This window comes from Odontesthes bonariensis, chromosome 1 (assembly GCF_027942865.1).
Source record: "Odontesthes bonariensis isolate fOdoBon6 chromosome 1, fOdoBon6.hap1, whole genome shotgun sequence".
Lineage (NCBI taxonomy): Eukaryota > Metazoa > Chordata > Actinopteri > Atheriniformes > Atherinopsidae > Odontesthes > Odontesthes bonariensis.
This window is the reverse complement of record NC_134506.1, coordinates 15,538,972-15,558,809: the sequence shown is the minus strand read 5'-3', so window position 1 is coordinate 15,558,809 and position 19,838 is coordinate 15,538,972. Positions and strand designations below refer to the sequence as shown.

The window sequence follows — 19,838 nt, the reverse complement described above, 5'->3', positions numbered from 1 at the left end:
AATGAGGAAGGAGGGCGTACAGGGGGACCAAGCTCATGTCTACTCAGAACAGGGACGACAGAAGAGTGAATTTTCACTCAATGAAGCACTAATCTAAAGCATTTAAACCTAAAAAGTTTTATAGTGGTTTGACCAATTGCTATATTTTGATCTGTACAACACTTTTGCTTTAGACAGTTATTTATTTTGTCGCACATCTTTCCCACCAAAGAAAATCCCTGTTGCTAGACTTCGGGCTATACTTCACTATACGTCTACCCTCATACCTCCTCCAGACTGAGAGCATGCTGACTGAAAAATCCTTATAATTTTTATATAATATTCATTAACAAATAAGGTAACCAGGAATGTTTCATATTTTAAAACAAACATCTTGGTTTTCAGCTTGAAAAAAAAAAAACTTGCAACTAACTACAAAAAAGGAAAAATAAAGAAAGAAATTATTCTTCTTCATTCCACCAGCAATCAAAATATACTTTCCCCCTGTTTCCTGGCATCTATTTGTTTCCATTTGAAATAATAGAGGCAACAAACAGCAGTTTAGTTTACACAACATACATGTTATTTGAAATGAAACCAAAATAATCTGCAAAATTGTTCATAAAACGTGCATGAAAATCAGTTTTGTGAACTGAAAGCTAAAGAACAATAACTCTCGTTGTCAAAAAAAAAAAAAAAGAACATCTGAGTAACACATGACTGGCGTGTATACATTGCAACAAAACAGAGACATATGGTACTGATCATGACTATATAATTCCAAGTCGACCCACTGACCTGTGAAAGCCACAACCCGAAAAAAAGGAGTATGCATGGGAACAGCATTGCTGAGAAGTGTGTCTGCTGTCTGGGGGGTGGGGGGAGGGGCTTCCCAGAGTTGCCTCTCCTCTAATAACATTACACATACGTATACGCACACCCACACAGACACACGGGCTGTTCTTTTGAGTGAACCTATAACCGTCTGAAACTTAAGGTGTGCAACTGTGAGCAGAAAGCAGAAAAGGGAAGTTGCTTAAATAGCTTCAGGCCGCAAAGTGTAAACATGACATTGTTTCTGTGCACACATTTTCCAGCTTCAAAACTCACTTAAAAAGATAATAAAATAACCCCTTTTCCCCTGTTGAATTGTGACTTCAATTAGTTAGAGCATTTTGCAAACTAATTCCTGATGCTTTCACATAAAAGTACATGATCAAAAACACATGGAGCTCTAAACGTAATTACAGCCAACAAAGCTATTAAACCTTCAGACTTTAAGTTATTCTGTCTGGCAATGGTTGGTGTTCTTTTATAATAACTTTGCATGAAGGCACGTGATTGAAATAAAGTCTTAATGCTAAACAAAGAAAACAGCATTATATGATTTACATCAGCCAATCAGGAGACACAAGAATACTACTTGTGACATAACTTTAATCTGACTTTAATCTTCAACTTGCATTTAAATTTTTACATTTCTAAAAAGTTTTTTTTTTTCCGTTGAATAATCTAAGCTTTTTGGGGACTATCAACATTCAATAATGTTAAAGGACACTACAACTGCTTTTTATCTTATCAAATCTTTCGGTAGCCTGGAGGTTGCACAGAAAATCCCGTCCAAAAAACAGTTTGTTATTGTTGCATAATCATCTGGAGTGCCAGATCATAAAATATTCTCTGTTTCGTCACAAGTAAAACACAAATAATAAAGTGCAAGAGTTCTTTCATTTATGCAAAAAAAAAAAAAAAAGGTAGTACTCACCAGAAAACGCTAACCAAAAAAGCAGAACTTCAGTGTAGTAGTAAAGTCAGCCGTGATAGCCGCAGCGCTGTGTGTAACAATAAAAGTAACAGCTTCCTGGTTCTCTCCCCAACTATTTAAGCTGCTGATTTCTCTTTTCAATTTTACTTTCCTCTTAACTTTCTCCAATATGCCTCCTCATCTGCGCCTCATTGTGTATGTTCTGCGTTTCTCGATCAACTGCTTCTCCCTCTTCTCTTTCCTCCACAACAAAGCCCACGCTGCCGCTCCTGCTGCTTGTGCTGCTGGTTGACGCTGCAGCAAAGCTTCCCTCCTGATGAATGAGCAGGAGGTGAGGGGGTGGAGGGGGTGTGCTAGATTTGCATAGGGGTGGGGAGGGTAAAAGGGAAGGAGGGAGGTAGGGAAAAGTGGGTGGGTGTGTGGGGAAGGAGGAGTTAAACCCTTTATTAATGTTATCTGTAGGCCATATCGACAGTCTGCATCAGTCACCTGCTTCTAAGTAAGCCTCAGGGGGAGGGGGAGAAAACAGGGGGAGAGAGGTTAACAGTGGGGCTCCGAGATCGGCTGGGGGATGGTAGAAGGGTTGCGATGGGGGGAAAAGGTTAAACTGGATCAGACAAGTCCTGATTGAAACGGGTGAAAAGGGCCAAACTCCCGGAGTTGGTGCACACATAAGCAAGCTTCTTCTCAAAATACAGACATGCACACACACACTAATGACCTAGAAGGGGGTCCCCGTAAGTGTAACCCTAGACTATTCACACAATCCCTGATGAAAGATGGCTTGGTCCAGCATCAGGAAACAGTGGCATAGCTAGATATCAACGAGGCTCTGGAACAATGTGGAGCAGCGCAGGCAGAGGAAGCCTGCATGGGAAAAGTCCTTCAGTGACATCTTAATCTGCATCTTAAATGTCAAACAGGAGTCTTAAATATGCGCTATCAAGAATGGAAAACCTCTTCAGTATACCTTTGTGCAACAGGGTGTTACTTAATGAGCTACAGCTCATAGATGTACAAGTATTTGAAACTATTCTTGCATTTAAAGGGCTTTTCAAGTGTCTTCTTGTATGAATGACCAGAGAACTTGACATTTTTTAGCTTCTGAATTTCAGATCATTAACTAAAAGCTTAAACCAAAAGCTGAAATAAATTCATAGTGTGCTGATTTCTTTTGTGTGTGCATTTATATCTTAGCAAAATATCCAACTAACCATCATATCCTTGTATACTTTACATTTGTAACATAAGTGCAATGTTTTGCAACTTCTTCAATAATTAAATGCATTATTCGTGGTTTATAGAATAACAAAAAAATAACATTTTTTTACAGCGTGTGTAACCTAAACAGGGTGATTTGGATTAAAGCTAATTTGAATTTTTTTAATTGTAGTAGCAATTACAGTCTCACACACAATCTCTTTTTCTCCCATACGTAGTTAATTAGCATCTCGTTAACACTTCACAAAGCCTTACTTGTTCACTTAAATGTAAAAACAAAAACATGGTAGCTGTCACATGATTTGCTTTCCTCTTTTTTTAATCTTTCTGACTGCAATCTCTGTACAAATAGATCTGGAGTTTCAAAAAGATAAACTTTTTTTATCGTTTTAATCGCCAACTTTTTAAACTGTATTCTTTTTTTGTTGCTCAAAGCTGTGACGTCCTGGACCATCCTGAGTAAAATTCACTTCACTCTGTAAAGGGCTTAAAAGAAAATTAAAAGTCCCAAGTGCTCAGATGTATCCAATTTAAGGGAAAATGCTTAACTTGAAAAACGTTCTACAGCTTCATGCATTTTACCACCTTTTTAAAGGTAACTTACCTCCTGTTATCTTGTCAATCAGGCTACATTATCACTTCAAAATAAAACAACTGACAGTGTCCTTACTGCAGCATACTTCCATTAGGTTAATGGACTCTCATTTGGTTGCTCAACATTGTTATAGTTACAAAACCAACTTTTTGTTTGTGTCTTTTGTTCAACTTGTCAGCAGGTATATATGCAAGTAGCATCATTCTTATGCAATGGATTGCAGAGAAGGGAAATACTTTCCTGTTAATGACTTGGAATTGTAGAGTTGGCTACATATGTGTTAAGATATGTTGTGCTGAAAATAGTGTCACCCAAAAGTTAGAAAAAAAAAATCTGTAAATAGTAAAGTATGACCGGTTTTCTGAAAGGCATTAAAAAAAACTTTCTTTTTTTTTGTAATTTTAAAAAAATAAGAATTGTGTGTAGAATCATGATGTAAAAAAATGAATCATGGGACCCTGAATTTAAGGTTTTATTTAGAAAAAAAGACTAAAAACCTGAAAGTCATCTGGAAACCTTAAAATTATCCAACAAAGCATTTTATTTCTCAACATCCGAGGTCTTTTGCCAATTATTGCCTTTGTGCTTATGTTTATTAGTACTAAAAGAATTGTGTATAAAAAATGTTGATGCATAAGGCTTGAAAGGTAAATACATTAATGTGCTGTATCATGTCATAGTGGTAAAGAAAAATGAAGGCTTGCATCATTATTCATTGTACTAGATCAATGTTATTCAGCTGTGTATTTCAAACCCAACTGTGATCTTTTCTTTAACCTAACCGTGTTAATTTTGGTCCTTAAATCTAATAGAGTTTTTAGTGCTGTAACTAAACAGTGACAAAAACTAGTGAAACTGAAAGTTAACAGAGAGTGAAAAAAGGCAAAGAAAAAGTAGAAGACCATAGGTGTTTCAAACTGGGGTCTCGGCTTGAGCCACATTATGAGGTCAGTAGTTCATCAGTAAGCAACCACAATGACCTTTGCAGAGTATGTTGTCAGTGTTTAACAGTGCTGCATTGGGAATGAATCACTAAGGACAAAATAAGTGTATATTTAAGACCCTATTTACACCTGGTATTAACATGTATCCTGGGTGATCCAATCACAACTGCACAGGTCAAAGTATATAAATAAAGCTTTGAGAGTGCATTACACCCTACAGACTGTCAAGGATTGGTGGCTAAATTCTCACAACAGTAAAACTTACCTGAAAAAACCTCCACCGACCAAGCAAATGGCTGGGTTTCTGCTATAGTTTTTCTTGCTGATCTGGTGAGTACAAAAATTCCCTCGGAGCAAAACATAATGAAAATACACAGGTCGTATCAATCACCTCCTTCATATTGTTTCTTATGATTTCTGAAGCGACAGAAAAGAAAACAGATGTGAGCGCAGCGCCAAAGCATCAGATCCATGCTGAGGGCCCTGAGAGCTGACTCTTACTCTTTCTCACAAATGTCTAAAGCCATGAAGTCAGACACATCTCTGCTCCTAAAAACAAGTTTTTTTAAATTGTAACATAGAAGAGGTCAACACTGAATATCAGAAGACCTTCGTTATATATAAAACAACCAACTGAGAGATCGCAAAAAGAAAGTACAACTTCTATTCCGACTCACGCAGATCAGAAATGTATTCATGTCTGAATTGATAATAATATTGTTTAGGTCATCAAATATATTTGAAATTTTGCCAAAACATTTGTAAACTACAGCTGATTGACTGACGTAAACTGTCAGTAGACATGAACTTAGATACATAGCAGGAAAGTAAAGTGGTTCCTCAAGATGCACGTGAAGACATTTTGATACGTACCAGGTGTAAACTAGGAAACTCAAGGCTGTCCACCTTTGGTCAGATCACCCACAGCACATGGTAAAATGGATACAGGCTCTAAAAGATGCAAACGTATTTTACATAATGATGGGCTTTCACACCTTGTTCATTAGACCTGTTTATTACAGATGGTGTGATATTTTGCTGTCAAAACTTCCTATTATATCAACTGAATCCTCTCTCTGTCTTGCAACACAACACAATGACAAGGCAATATGAATTCACCTCCGTGTTTTACATTTGTAAAGTTGAACCTTTCATGAAATGTTTGATAAAATTATTCCAAACACACTTTTGCTCACTGAAACCAACTGTTTTACTGGCAAACTCATTACACTCAGCATTGTGGCGAAGATGCACTAAAGGTTTCCTTTGAGGTCTCTATGAAGGTCATATTTGTGCCCAAAATCTGCTGAATCTTCATGAGAGCTGTTAATCTTCCCAGCAGTTAAACAAGCAGTTCTATGGGAAACTGCATGAAGATGTGTTGCCATCTTCTTTGGCTTCTCCAGCTCTGAATCATCAAGTATTCAAATTTTTCAAGGGGAGCTAAAAGCTGAAGATTGTTTGAGATTTTATCACCTGGCCTCTCCTAAGTGAATGGGAACAGGTCAAAGCCATCGGAAACTACTTCAGTAAGGGCATTGAGCAATAGTGAGGTCGACTCTTTACGAGTGGCCAGGTTTTTTTTCCATGTTGCTTCTTTCCTTTTTTCTCTCCAAAAGTATACAAAAAAAAAATAAAAAATTGATTTAAAAAGAAAAAAAAAAAAAAAAAAACTTTTGCGTGTCAGTACAGCGCCATCGTTTCCATTAAGTCTCGGTTTAATTCCATTAAAGAATGGTCTTTGTGATGTGAGGAGTCCATGTTTGTTGGGTTTCCATGTTCAGGTTTTGCAGTCATAATTACAACTTGATGCGGATGTGGACAAGTCAGACACGTGTAAATAATATTGCGTCGATGCCAGGCAAGATCAGAGAAAGCATGAGTGTAAAAAGGATGGGGAGGATGTTGATTTTTGTGAAAATGTTTGTATCATTATCTATGTATGAGCTAAGATATGACTGCTCAAAAACTATTAAACGTTCTAAAGTACTCTGTAGAGGAAGGCCGTGTAATAATGGCTCCTTTCACCCTTTTAAGGAACTACTTTGTAGAAGGAATTGATGTCTTTCTGGTCCATGGACACAGGAACACTGGACTGAGGCTTTAAACTTCACTGCCTTCACTCCTACAGGGCTGAAAACATACTCCAACTGACATGTAACTCCTGTCATCCATCAGCTATGAGGAGACAACTCAAACAAACACACACACACACACACACACACACACACACACACACACACACACACACACACACACACACACACACACCTCCCATTAATCACAGCTGCAGGCCTGTGTTATTTAAAGCCTTGCTCCCTGAGCAGTGCTCATCAACAACAGAGTAAAGGGGAGAAAATTGCAGGATGGGACCTCATGAAATGTAACTTCAAACATGGAAATAACTGATAGTTATAACACCTGGTAACCTTCGTAGTTCACCAAATTGCTCCAGAAGAGGTTTTTAAATTGATTTTTGATTGATGGCAAACTTAGAAACTGAACAGTTAAACCTCGATCGTTAAGCTTAACCACTAAGCGTTACCATCAAATAACTGCATCCAAATTGAAATTAAAAGGTTGTGCTGCCTTCACACTTAGATTGAATAAACTAAGCTCTAATTTCAACACACACCCAGTAGGAATGTTTTGCCTAAATGAGTTTCAGGTGTCCCGCATGGGGTCCGAAGAAAAATTAAAAGTGTATCACAACCGAAAGAAGGAGGAAGCCTGATGTAACTCTGTCTTAAAGAGTGTTAGAGAGGTCTTAAAATGGTTACAGAAACCATTTTTACACATGTTATGCACTAGTATTCAAACTAGGGGTGTGCAAAATAATCGTCATGACGATGCATCGCGATTCTAATTTTCGCGATCTACTGCATCGATTCTTGACGCCAAGTATCGATTATTTAAAAAAAATTAAAAAAAATTTTTTTTTTAATGCCTTTAATGATAGGACACATGCAATTGATGCATTTCGCTGCAAGGGATGTTTGCAATATTTTTATATATATATTTTTTTATAGTTTTATAAAGCCTATGCACTTTTTTTTGTCTGTACTGATCATCCCTATTTTGTTATTTTACGTTTTATAAATCCTATGCACTTTTTGTGATGAGTGTGTCCAGTAATAGTAATATTTGTGTCCAGTAACATTTGTTTTAATGGCAGTACCTCCAAAAGTTGTTTCAATAAATACAGTTATGAATTGATTATCTTTGAGTTATGTATCAATTGAAGACACTATCCAGATCATACACAGCTAGTCAGCCATTGGTAATGGCTGTATTATTTTTTTTAATTATGTTCAGTGAAAATATCGCAATGCATCGTGATGCATCGCAATAATTCAAGTATCGTGATGCATCGTGATAGTATCGCATCGTGGCATGTGAATCGTGATTCGAATCGAATCGTGACTTCTTTGCCAATACCCACCCCTAATTCAAACAGTAGAGATCAGAATTTCAAGCAAAATGTCACAGTGACAAAAGGCTAAGGCATCAATAACAACCTATAATTTTAATTAGTTAAATGATTAAGATGTGAAAAAATAATAAAAACTGAATCGTGTTGTAGAAAATGTGAACTAAATGTGCATGTGAACTATATTCTCAAAGTTGTGGACAATTAGTTATTCAATTATTCTTTTTCTTAGGGTAAACATTTTCAGTCACAATTTGATGTCTTTGTTGGTGATATTTGTCCTTTTGCGTTCTACAGATATAAGACACTTCAAATAAAATATCTTACTGCTTTTTTATCTACAAACCTTTGGCCTTGGATTTATTTAATGTCTTCTAAATGCAAAGCAAGGTAGATATGATTAAAAGTCAGAGGGTTTTGATAATATGTAGATACATAAAGAAAACGATTCAAAGGATTACAATCTGAAAAGGTGCCCTTTCTGGACACACAGGACTAAATCTTTATTTCTTTATCCTCTGGAACACTACTTTCTCACAATTTTAAGAACTCAAAAAGAAAAACAGGATGAGATATTTATATTCAAGCTTCAGATTTTTTTTGCCGTTTTATAATCTGGATAATATAACAAACTGTCTGTCTCTACTTCTGCTCCTTGAAAGCTGTTTTGAAGGTCATCAGCATATATTTATCTAAAAAAATAATTAACTACTAATAATCTACCCAGACATCAAACAGTTGAACTTCAGTATCTTCAAGTATTTTAACAGCTATGTAAATAAGATATACAATACTTTAGCAGGAAAAGACAGCTCTCATTAGGATACTATTTCATTGGAACTACATCATAACTTCTTAGGAGTTGAACTTACAATTAATTTAAATATTTCTATTGTTGCATCAATGCTTACTTCCACTGCAGAAATATTTTTTTCAAATACAATGCAGCGATATGATAAACTACACAAAAGAATGAAAAAATTTTTCGTGTCACCTCAACTAAACACAGCCAAAACTGCTTTAGTAATGTAACTCTGGGCTCATCGTATTGCTGTGGCCTGCAAACATCAACATGCTCTTTATACAGCTTTGTTTGATATGAAAATTATATGGCAATAGACATATAAATTCCATCTTTTATAATAGAAAATATCTTATACAGCTGATTTTCTTTAGGCCACATATAAAATTTAAATAAATGTGGATGGGAATTTGCTTTGTGTCTTACTCTAGAGTCTACTCTAATTGTCCATCTTTGCAGTTGTCTTGATATTAATTTCTCGTGCTTATTAACAAAGCCATAGACAGATTGTCCACCCCTTTGTCTGTATTGATTCCATGACAGCTTCATCTATGACTTACACAACTTGCACTGCTAAATTTTGTTGAAAGTTCCCAAAATAAAGTGGGATTTCAAGTGGAGGGATCCACAAAAATGATTAAAAAAAAAAAGCATGTCCAGTCTTTAAAGTTGTGCCATGCATGTTTATGCTTGCTGTCCTGACTGTGCTATTTCTGACTATGCTCATTGTGAACTGAATAAACCAGCACTGTTGGTCAAACAAAAATAAGCTACAGTTTCCAGCATCTATAATAAAAAGTAAATCTGTAAAAGAAAAACCTCTACATTAGCACCTAATAAATAAATAAATAAATAGTTTATGCTACAAGAGAGAAAGAGAATAAAGACATTTTGCAGAAAAATTGCACATTTGGTCATTGTGTAATTCTGTCTCAACTGCTGGCTCACAGTGTGCTAGAGATTAAGCCATTTCAATAATTTAATTAATCCTGTTTACCGTAGTTCTCTTGCAATTTTTTTTAAATATAAAATTTATGCACAACCCTGTAAACATAGATAAAACACTGCTGTGTGCATAACAGGGCTGCACCAATGTATGTTTACCCATGTGGAGCCAACAAACATTTATTGAGGAAAAATTGCAAAAAGTCTGATAATCTTTTTTACATGTGTGCCTCTTCTTTCCTCCTTTTCGGTTGCTTAGTTTTGTTTGATGTGTTAGATGTATGTTAACACATAACACTATGGAATACGATTATATGAAACCAACATTTTTAACAGATAGTTGCTCTACCATGAAAACCTAATATCACTGCAGCTCTGACACATTGTAAGACGTATAATAGAACTTGATAGTTATTTTACAAAATCAAAAATACACCAAATGTGCACAAAAATGTTGAATTAAAGCCAATCTGATCTAAAGTGTTTGCAGCGCAAGACAAAACAAGGCCCTCCGAATTCAAGACGCTCAGAACAAAGTGTCTCCGTCTTTATGAAGGCTGAAGTCCGACCCCTGCTGTTCACTCAGCCAGGATCAAGGCTGATAACAGAGAGATGAGAGCTCACAACTAGCCTTTTCTTACTCGTTCACAAAACCAATCTACTACTCTGCTATCTTAACTCAAGCAACCATCAGTCATCAGAACTTAAACACTGCTGCTCTCTAGTGGTGAAAATCATTTACTTAAATGATTTGAACTGCCTTTCCACCTTCAACAAACAAAATGACCACATAATCATCCTCCGTTAGGAAGACGAGGATTTTTGAGCTGCATGCTGCATCTTTAGTCACATAAATACATACCCGTCTTAGTCAAGTGCTTGCATCACACAAGCACATAACCACATAATAATGTTAGGAATCCCAAGCAGTTATACCATTCATTAGTTTAATTTCACACACAAGTATTATGTGACCAACTGTCTGTTGCAGTTTCCTGTTGTTGGGTTTCTCTCTGTGTAAAGTGATCTGAGAGGATTTGTGATGATTTAGTTTCTTGGTTTCATGACGCACACTGCTGTGTCCAATGGTGTAACGGGCTGACAATTTAGCCGACAAGTGATTTGGTGTCAGATATATAATACCAAACAAGAAATCCTGTCATCTTAGTGAAATTGTCTTCATTTGAATGCAAATTTTATGCATGGTGATCAAAATTGTAGCAGCATTAGCTAAAACAAAACAAAAGGCAAGAAAAAGACCAAAACAGCAGTATCACAATGGGTTCCATCAACCTATCACATGTTCCATACACCCAAACAAACATCAACCAAAGCAGCACTTACAGAAGTTTCCGGGTGGCTGTAAGCTGTGTTTCGTCAGGACACACCAGCCAACAGGGAAGATGTCTCTGGAGTCAAAAGGGCACCAGTAGTCGAAGGCGCCTCGCCAGCCATCAAACATGACAAAAATCTCCTGACCTCTGACCTCTCCCACTGTGGCAGGACAAATCAGGTAGGGATTCTTCCTGTCCACCGCCTCCAGCTTCATGCCAGGCTGGAAGTAGTTTTTAGAAGGGCTGGCTGGTTCCTAAGAACACAAACACACACACACATTTATATATATATATATATTTATATAAAGGATTTTCATCCTTTAAGAGAGGAACTATCTATGTGTAAACGTAAAAAATGTAAAGTGCAAGTGTGGCAAAACTTTCCTCATCAAAATCATCTTTAAAATTACACATTTTCAAAGAAATCTAGAAAATATTCTACACACACAGCTATACTATTTAATGCAGTTGTATTCTAGTAAATATTTCTTCATCCATTTGTTGAGACTAAGCACTTTAGGCATTTATTGGTATTGTATTTGAACAACAATATGAGATTCATATTAACTCCCCCTAATGTCTGTGCTAGTTAATATAATACAATAACAACGAAAATTGAAAAAAAATTGATTATTAAATAAATATTTATATGCTTCCAGAATATTGAACTTTTGAATTAGCCAATAGCACTCCCTGATCTGAGGATAATGATTTCTTTCACTTTTATGGCTGATTATGTTTTATCATTTAAAAAAAATAAAAAAATCACTATGACACAATGAGGGCCTTGTTTTAATGGCTTTTATTGGAAATCTTGTAAGGCTTAGAAATATTGATTAGATAAATGTTACCTCATTTCTCTTTATTAAACTAAACGGGTGAAAAATGCTTGACTTTTTGGTGACACTGGGAACTTTCAATTCTACAAGTTTTGGCTTCCTCTGGCTGTCATTACCTTCTTAAAAGCAGAGGCGGGGGCCATTTCTGCACCGCTGAGTGTCCGGAGGAGGAACATGGGCCATGAGGACGCATTCATCCTGAAACCTGTCAAAAAGGTCGACAGCTGCAATTAGCAAGGTGTCTCAAATTATGTTTGGTTATCAACGCTTAAATGGAAGAGACACCGATCCATGCCTGCAACACAAGCTAGTTAGCTAATAAATATAATCAATAAAACACAAAAACTGTTGTCCAAAACATGAGAACAGTCATGGAAGAAAAAAAAATTCTTTTAATTTTAAGGCTTTAAATATCCGGACACGATAAAAAAAAAATAATTTTTTAAAAAGCTCAGAGAAACGCAAAAAACAAAGAATTACATCTCAGACTTTACAGACCTCAGTTCGCATGTTCGTATGTTTAAATTCACAGCAGAGCGATTAGAAAATGACTGAACAAATGTGACTTGTTTGGCAGGGCTGCAGGAAAACACCTCTTCTCCCTAAAAAGAACATGGCAGCACAGCTTAGGTTTCCAAAGGTGCATGTTAAAAAAAAACCTCAAGACTTCTGGAACAATGTTCTCCAGACAGATGAGACCAAAGTGGAGATGTTTGGTCTTAATGCACAGTAGCACATTTGGTGAAGCCTAAACACAGCATATCAAACTCCTCATACCAACTGTCCAGCACGATGGTGGAAGGCTGATGATTTGGGCACTTTGCAGTCACTGGGTCAACCTTGAACTCGTCTGTATATCAGTATTCTAGAGTTAATTGTGAGGCCATCTGTCCAACAGCTAAAGATTGACTGATATTGGGTCAGGCAGTAGGATGATGATCCCAAGGACATCAGCAAGTGTACAACAGCATGTCTGAATGAAATGACCCAGACAAAGTTCATACCTCAACCTGATTGAAATGCTGCTGTAGGAACTTAAGAGAGCTGTGCATAAACAAAGGCCGTAAACCTCTAAGAACTGAAGCAACACTGTAAAGAAGAGTGGACCAAAGTTCCTCTACAGTGATGCGAGAGTCTGATAATGAAGTTACTGCTGCTGAAGGTGGCTCCACAAGCTCCTGAATCACTGGGTGTACTTGGTTTTTCACATGCTGCTTTTGAATTTTTGCTTAGTTTTTGTTAAATAAATAATGACATCATGTAATACGTCATGTGTTATTGTTCATGTGAAGCTGTATTTACCTAACATTAAGACCCTTATAGGGACCAGAGGATTTGTATTGTGTCCCAACATGTAAGCTAAAAAAAAAAAAAAAAAAAAAAAAAAGAGGGTGCACTTTGTTTTTCACGTGACTGTATTTGACTATCTCAAGCCTTTTCAACAGATGACATTTGGATACATGGTAGTGGGAAAAATCCTAGCTGTACAGAATAAGATGAGCAATGGCTAAATTTCATTTCAGCCATTTGAGTTATACGGTTTTGGTATTGAGTGTGTTGGCTTACTGTCGCCCTGCTGTTGCTACAGTCCATACAGCCGTACGCAATACATTTTCCATTTGAAATTGAAATGGTGTAAATTGAAAAACAAAAGAAACAACCAGAAAATGGTGTCACCCCCAGGATGGTAACACGGTGAAACACTCACCCAGTGGCGGCTGTAGCATGTCTCCGTTCCTTTCACAGGTTCCTATTGGTTGGATGTCCAACGAGTCGACCAGCCGCCAGAAGTCATTAGTGTTGTCGCTACCATCCAGACGTAGCCGCAGACGTGTACCCATCATGCCCATCACCGTGGCAATACACACTGAATTAGAGTTGCGAGGGTCTCGTGCCTCAAGTTTCATACCAGCTTTGAAGTCATTGGAAGGGGGGACTCTGGACTGCAGAGACACAATAAAACCTTTGGTCAACTTAAGTGGTCTCCCTTATTTGGGGGGGGGGGGGCATGAGGTCTTTAGTTATTTGTTGCTGGTATTAAACAACATAAACAACATCGTCCCTACCAGTGACAATCAGCTCATTTGTCCTTTATGAGGAAATAAATTTTGAAAGAAGTGGTCACGAACAGAGACTCTCTTTTAATTCATAGATCTATAGCATCAAATGATCTCAATATACTGTATTTGAAATAGAAGTTAAAGCCAACTTAGTACAACAGCGTGTGTCGCTCATTCATGTGTTTCTGGGGGTTTGGGTCTTTTAGTCAGACAATAAGAAAATACAGAATAACATCCAGATTGTTCTTTATACAACTTACACGAAGCAAGAAAAGTTCACAATATAGAACAGCCATGACAAATAATGCAGAATATTATTAACAATATTAAAAATACAAAAGGAAACAGTGAAAAATTTTAACAAGAAGGGGGAAAATAATGATTGGCGACTGTTAAAATGCCTCTTTATGAGCAGGTACCTGTTTGAAGCAATTAGGCGAAGCTGCAATGGAGGAGGTTTCTCTCAGATAGTCTTCCCAGCTGAAGGGCTCTGCCAACAGAGACAACAGGAGCAAACTGGTGAGAATTGAGATACAGGCTGATATGGGAAAGAGAAACAGAGGACACAAGTGAGGAGTAAACCATGGACAACTCGCCCAAAAAAAAAAAATGGGGGGTTTTTGATTAAAGAAATTTCACAGAAAACACAACCTTTAACAATACTTGGCCTTCTTTAAGTTAACATAAATAAACTTTTTCCTGGCTACATTTGGTAAAAGGCCAGTGTAAAACCCTCTAAACTCACAGCTTCAAGAGTAAGCTTTGAGTGTTTTTGTCTAACTACAACAGAAGATACCGAATAAAATATTTCACTGATCGCGCCGATACTGACACTGGAATGGCTGAATTTATAAAAGCTATTAACTTTAAAAGCTTTAAAGTAGAGTGTTAATGAAAGACTCAACAATGAGGAGCGACATGGCAGAGATCTGAGTAGCCAACCATTCGATTTGTCGAGAGCAGAGCCTGCCGTGATGCTGCTCCGTCTCTCCTTCTTCTCCTCTTTTTGATCTGAAATCAAAAGGATGATTGAATCACTCATCAGAATTTAGGAGCTTGTGATATACAGATTTCATTACTGTGAGAATGAAGGTGTAAATAACGAAAGAGAAAAACAATAAATCTCCAAATATATCAAAGAACACAAAAAAAAAAATAAATCGCCTGTTTTCTCATGCCCACATCTGAGAAAGAGTGACAGGACAACCCGGGAAACCACACTGAGAAGGCCTACCTCTTTGTGGTGTCCGGCCCATGATGACCGCTCTGCTGCAGATGAAGTCAGACAAAGCGTCGCCTACACAGACACTGGAGAGAAAACACAACCCAAAAGCTTCACCACAATATCCAACATACAGCAATAAGCTAATGGCATATTTATATGTATATGCACACACACATATAACATGTATTATCATTTTTATAGAAAAGCATGACTATTTCTGGGTGAAATGAATATTTTGGATAATTCAATATAATTGTAAATGGAGACACATCCATGCAGAGATCATTAAATTATAAATTAGTATTCAAAATGATTTTTCCGTCTCCCACTCAAAACCGATCACATCATTTATCATCACCTTTCAGATAACCGCACTGGTTTCAGCATAGAAAAACTCACTGTTATAATGCTAATTTTGGTTTATTGAGAAATAAATTGAGAAAAACTCATTTCTGATCTGTAGCTCCTTTATAAGCTTGTCAGGAAAAAAAAAGGGCTACACATCGTCTCCAGAGCCAAAATTAAAACACACACATAGAAGGAACTTCCAGAAAACGTGACACCTGCTCTCACTTCTTTAAACTTCTTTGACTTCTAACAGTAGCTTTAATCTGGGACCAATTGTTTTGCAATCCTCTCAAATGTTGATCTACTATTTTAAAACTTATTTAAATATCTATTTTGGGCTGCACCTCTTTAATAAGACAAATCTCTTTGTGTTTTAAGCCTTTGAAGTATTTTGTTAATTCTGTGTCAGGTGTCTACCTTGTTGCCCAACGGTTCGGTGAAACACACAGTTTCACATTCCCGGGAACATAAACACGCTCGTCTTCTGACTCAGTACCGCATCGTGCACCATTTTGAATGCAACAGCGCTAAATGTAGCTCAAAATAAATCCTACACGAACGAACGTACCATTTGCTCTTTTGCTGTTTGCTAAAACCTACAGTGGGTAACATATTTGATAAAATCCCTTTGCATGTTTTAAGAAAAGTTAAATGTATCTATGACACATTACCGTTACACAAAGCTGAGCGGTTACGAAATTCGGAAGGTATCAGGAGATCTGCTAATCAGGTTCTGATTCTTGGATGGGATTTGTTGACAGTAGGATAAACTGAACAATTTAATGATACAAACCAAAAATATTTCCTAAAAACACTGAAGTGGCTAAAGTTTGTTCGCTTCAAATTTAATTCTGTAATATTCGGTCTTACTATTATTCTGACTGAATTAAAGTAATACCAGAATTGTGACACATAACTGTGAGACAAACATCTGTCAATTTGATTTACTGAAACTCTACACATCAAATATACAGCAAAAAGCAAAGGTTGCTTTGGATCCCAACAAAAACAACTGATCCTATTAACTATGCATCAAAAATAATGTGCTGCATTTGCATTTTTTTGTTGTAAAGTGGTGTCTTTCAAGTCCATGTGAGCTCTTCTAGCATATGAGTTAGCAGCTTTGCTTCAATGTTAAGATCTACTCTTAATGCACTGAAACAGGTAAGGTTGAATTAAATGGTTACCCCAGTGTTGAAGCTGAAAATATGGCCCAAAAATCCAGATCAGGTTAAAAAAAAAGACTGGCTGCACAGTCCTGCCCTCTGCAAAGCTGGTAAAGTAGCAATTCAAAAATGGGTCACAAAAGAAGTACAAAAAAATTGAATCCGTATTAAATCCATAATCTAGGGCCCAGACAGTATCTCTTTTCCATGTGTTAGCAAGCCTTAGCATCTGTCGAATGGCTGTCCCTCACTCTGAAGCTCTCTGTCTCTCCAATGAATCCCATTGAGTTTGAAAAGAGCCATAAAGATTCCAGGCTCCCATAAAAAGCCATTAAGACGTGTGGCTGTGGGACGTCCCCTGGCCGACATGAAAAGGATTCCAGCTCTGCTGCAGACTGGTTGAGTGTTTGCATTGGTCTGTCCGCCTCACTCAGGAGGGTCAGACAAAACTGCCCTGCACGCCAGGAAGCACTTAATGTTTACTACCTCAATTTCCACTAAGGCAGACACTGATTTTGAGATTAGAGTGAAGTTCGCAAGAGGTGAACAGTGAAAAGTCCTGAAAAATTAATCTTAACCCGGTTTCAGGAAGTTGTAACGCTGTAACGCTCGCTCAACAGACAGAGCTGGTGATTTATTATTTCTTCCTCATGACACTTTACTGTAAGTATTTTGGTGATGAGTATGTCATATTTGTATGCAAACGTGTAACTGATGCCGACTGCTTTATTACACTTTAACTGGTTATTTCATTGTTTTACATCAAGTCGCATTATCATAGATCAAACCTGAAGTTACAAGAAAGATGTGATGCCTCAGTGAGTCATTTATCAGGGCTGTAAGTAAGGGTGGATTTCACTGTGTTCTGTCGGTGACTTTTAAGGGATTTCAGAAAATTTAAGAAAAAATATTTACCAGAAGTAAAAACGAAAACTAACAAGGGCAACCACGAAGAAGTTAAGAAGCTGAGACCTGCTTTCAGTCATTTCTCAAAAGGTTAAAGAAATAATTTCTTCTTACAAACAATGCTGCAGATTGTTTTTTTTCCCCATTCTCAGTAATTAGCCTACAGCAATGCAACCCTTACTGATAACATTATGTTAAGTTTAACACATAAGAATATGACGGGCATCTTCTTTTGAAATGAGATGATTAGGCTTAATTCTCATCATGCGGAACGAACACCTACAGCACGTGCGCTTATTTGGTTTTAATCAATACAAGAAGAAACTGTTTGAAAGGGGGCTTGCTTGGCTTCATCTGAATAGTGAAAAATGGCCCAACAGACCACGATTGCACTTACTCACGGTAAAACAATCCGTGAAAACAGTAAGGCAGTTACCTTACTAAAATGCCACTGATTTCAGATTGTATAGGAAGAGCAGCCAAAGGTTTTAAACATCAGTTCGAATGGCTTTATTTTCTTGATTTGTTGTTTGTCTGTGTGAAAACAAGGCCAAAAGCAATACCTGAAAAATACCTTTCAATAACACTGCCAAACTGCTGTGTTTACTATCACTTTGGATAAAGATGAGCAGCAAATCAAGTGGTGAAAATAAATTAGTCAATTATCCATAAAAGGTCATTTTTCAGCTCAAATCAACCTTCTCTAAAGTGAGGCTGTGCTGCTTTTCCTTAACTGAAGCTATCATTAACGGATTATCTGTAAACAGATGAATTTAATCAGCTAATCAAAAGAACAACAAGCAGATTTTAGTGTATTTAAACCCTCACAACTGAGAACCTAGAACTATTTTTCCCAGTTCTTTCTAAAGATTCATCTATCATCAAACAATCCAACTGTGAAGCTTGATGCAGAAAATATCCTGCTATTAGCTGAACAGATAAATCACTGAGCAGTCATTTCAGCTCTGACTGACACTGCGTAACATGTTCAGTTCATTTCAACCAGAAGGACTTGAGGAGGTTAATGAGTGATTTTTATGTTACTTACTCTTCAGCACATCCTTCTGTGGCTCAAAACAGGGGAAGTTGCTTTTTGAAAATTGGTAACAAACTTGTAAATCTACACCATAAACTCTGTTCTCGGCCTCTCCCGGTGTTTCCTCAGACACGCAGAAGAGTTTGGATTCAGGACAGTGAAAGGCTCTTATTACTGCTCAGAGGGGTGTGGACCGCTGCAGGGCGTCACCTCCAGGATGGCAACATAAATCTTTCATATCCACCAACTTTCATAACGTACGGTTCTTCCATCCGAACTGTTTTTCACCTCGGTGCCAGAGAGGAAAAACGCATGGTAAAACTTGGGTTGGATTACGGTGCACATGTAAATGCTTGATGAATTGGAGAATTAACTCATTTCGCTTTGTTGCTCTGTGAGAAGGCTGAAAAGCAAAAGATCAAATTAAAGGTGAAGAGAAGTCTGTGACGCATTTTCATTTGGGTTATGGACACATTTTGTGGGCGGGACGGCTCTCATGACATGAGGCTAAACACTGCTAACGTTACACTGAATTAACGGCGTGATACTACAAGGCTGCAGGACCGTGCCCAACATTCTCCTTTAGTTGCAGTGCAATCCTCTGCAGAAACCCAACAAATAGAAAGCAAAGGGGGAATCTGCAGAGTTCAACATAGCTACTGTGAGCATCAAGCTCCCCGCCTGTGCGATGCACACTATAAACACGCTCTGCTATCTATCAGTGCGTGGACAAAGGACAGGAAAGCTGGCCGCTTTCGATCGAAGCCCTCAAAACAAACGAGACAGAAAGCCGTCATTTGCAGCACACGAGAGTAATTAACGAGACACGAGCCGTACCAACCGTTTGAGCAGGGTGTTTTGATGAGAGACTCCTCACTTTCTATCAGACGCAAGCCGCCATATTCGCTGCAGCTCCGCGCATGTCCACCACACAGTGCTGTAATTCACATTTTCCACTGGAGGTTACAGGATAACAGGTTAGAGGAAGGGAATTATTAATTAGTCGTTTTAATAAGCCAGAAATTGCTTCAGCTTGGGGTTTCATAATAAATGGCAGGTCACGTGGAAACGAAATCATTCACGTTTTTGCCGTAGCCTTTTGGTTTTCACGCAGGAGAAGGTGATTAGAATGACTGCGATGGGAAGGTCATATTTATGCGAGTGGCTCATAATGGTGGGAAATAATGGCGACTTGAATGAAAATAAAGAAATGGGGATAAAAGAACTGGCATTATTGCATTTC

At 37.5% G+C, this 19,838-nt stretch overlaps 1 protein-coding gene across 5 annotated transcripts in view; it reads right to left on the bottom strand.

Annotated features, from left to right (window-relative positions):
- The window catches only part of scml2 (Scm polycomb group protein like 2), a 32,651-nt gene extending 13,129 nt beyond the window's left edge, over positions 1-19,522 (bottom strand). For 3 of the 5 annotated variants that reach the window (XM_075481870.1, XM_075481613.1, XM_075481784.1), the window contains exons 1-7: positions 19,437-19,522; positions 15,149-15,222; positions 14,857-14,925; positions 14,334-14,404; positions 13,563-13,797; positions 11,971-12,059; positions 11,026-11,269 (exon numbers count right to left, since the gene is read on the bottom strand). In XM_075481870.1, coding sequence (XP_075337985.1) covers positions 11,026-11,269; positions 11,971-12,059; positions 13,563-13,797; positions 14,334-14,404; positions 14,857-14,925; positions 15,149-15,170 — 730 coding nt within the window. In that variant the 5' untranslated portion in view covers positions 15,171-15,222; positions 19,437-19,522. Of the gene's footprint in view, positions 1-11,025; positions 11,270-11,970; positions 12,060-13,562; positions 13,798-14,333; positions 14,405-14,819; positions 14,926-15,148; positions 15,223-18,607; positions 19,412-19,436 lie in introns of those variants that run through there. The other 2 variants (XM_075481698.1, XM_075481963.1) reach the window with 2 other exon arrangements.
- Between the last annotated feature and the right edge of the window lie 316 nt (positions 19,523-19,838).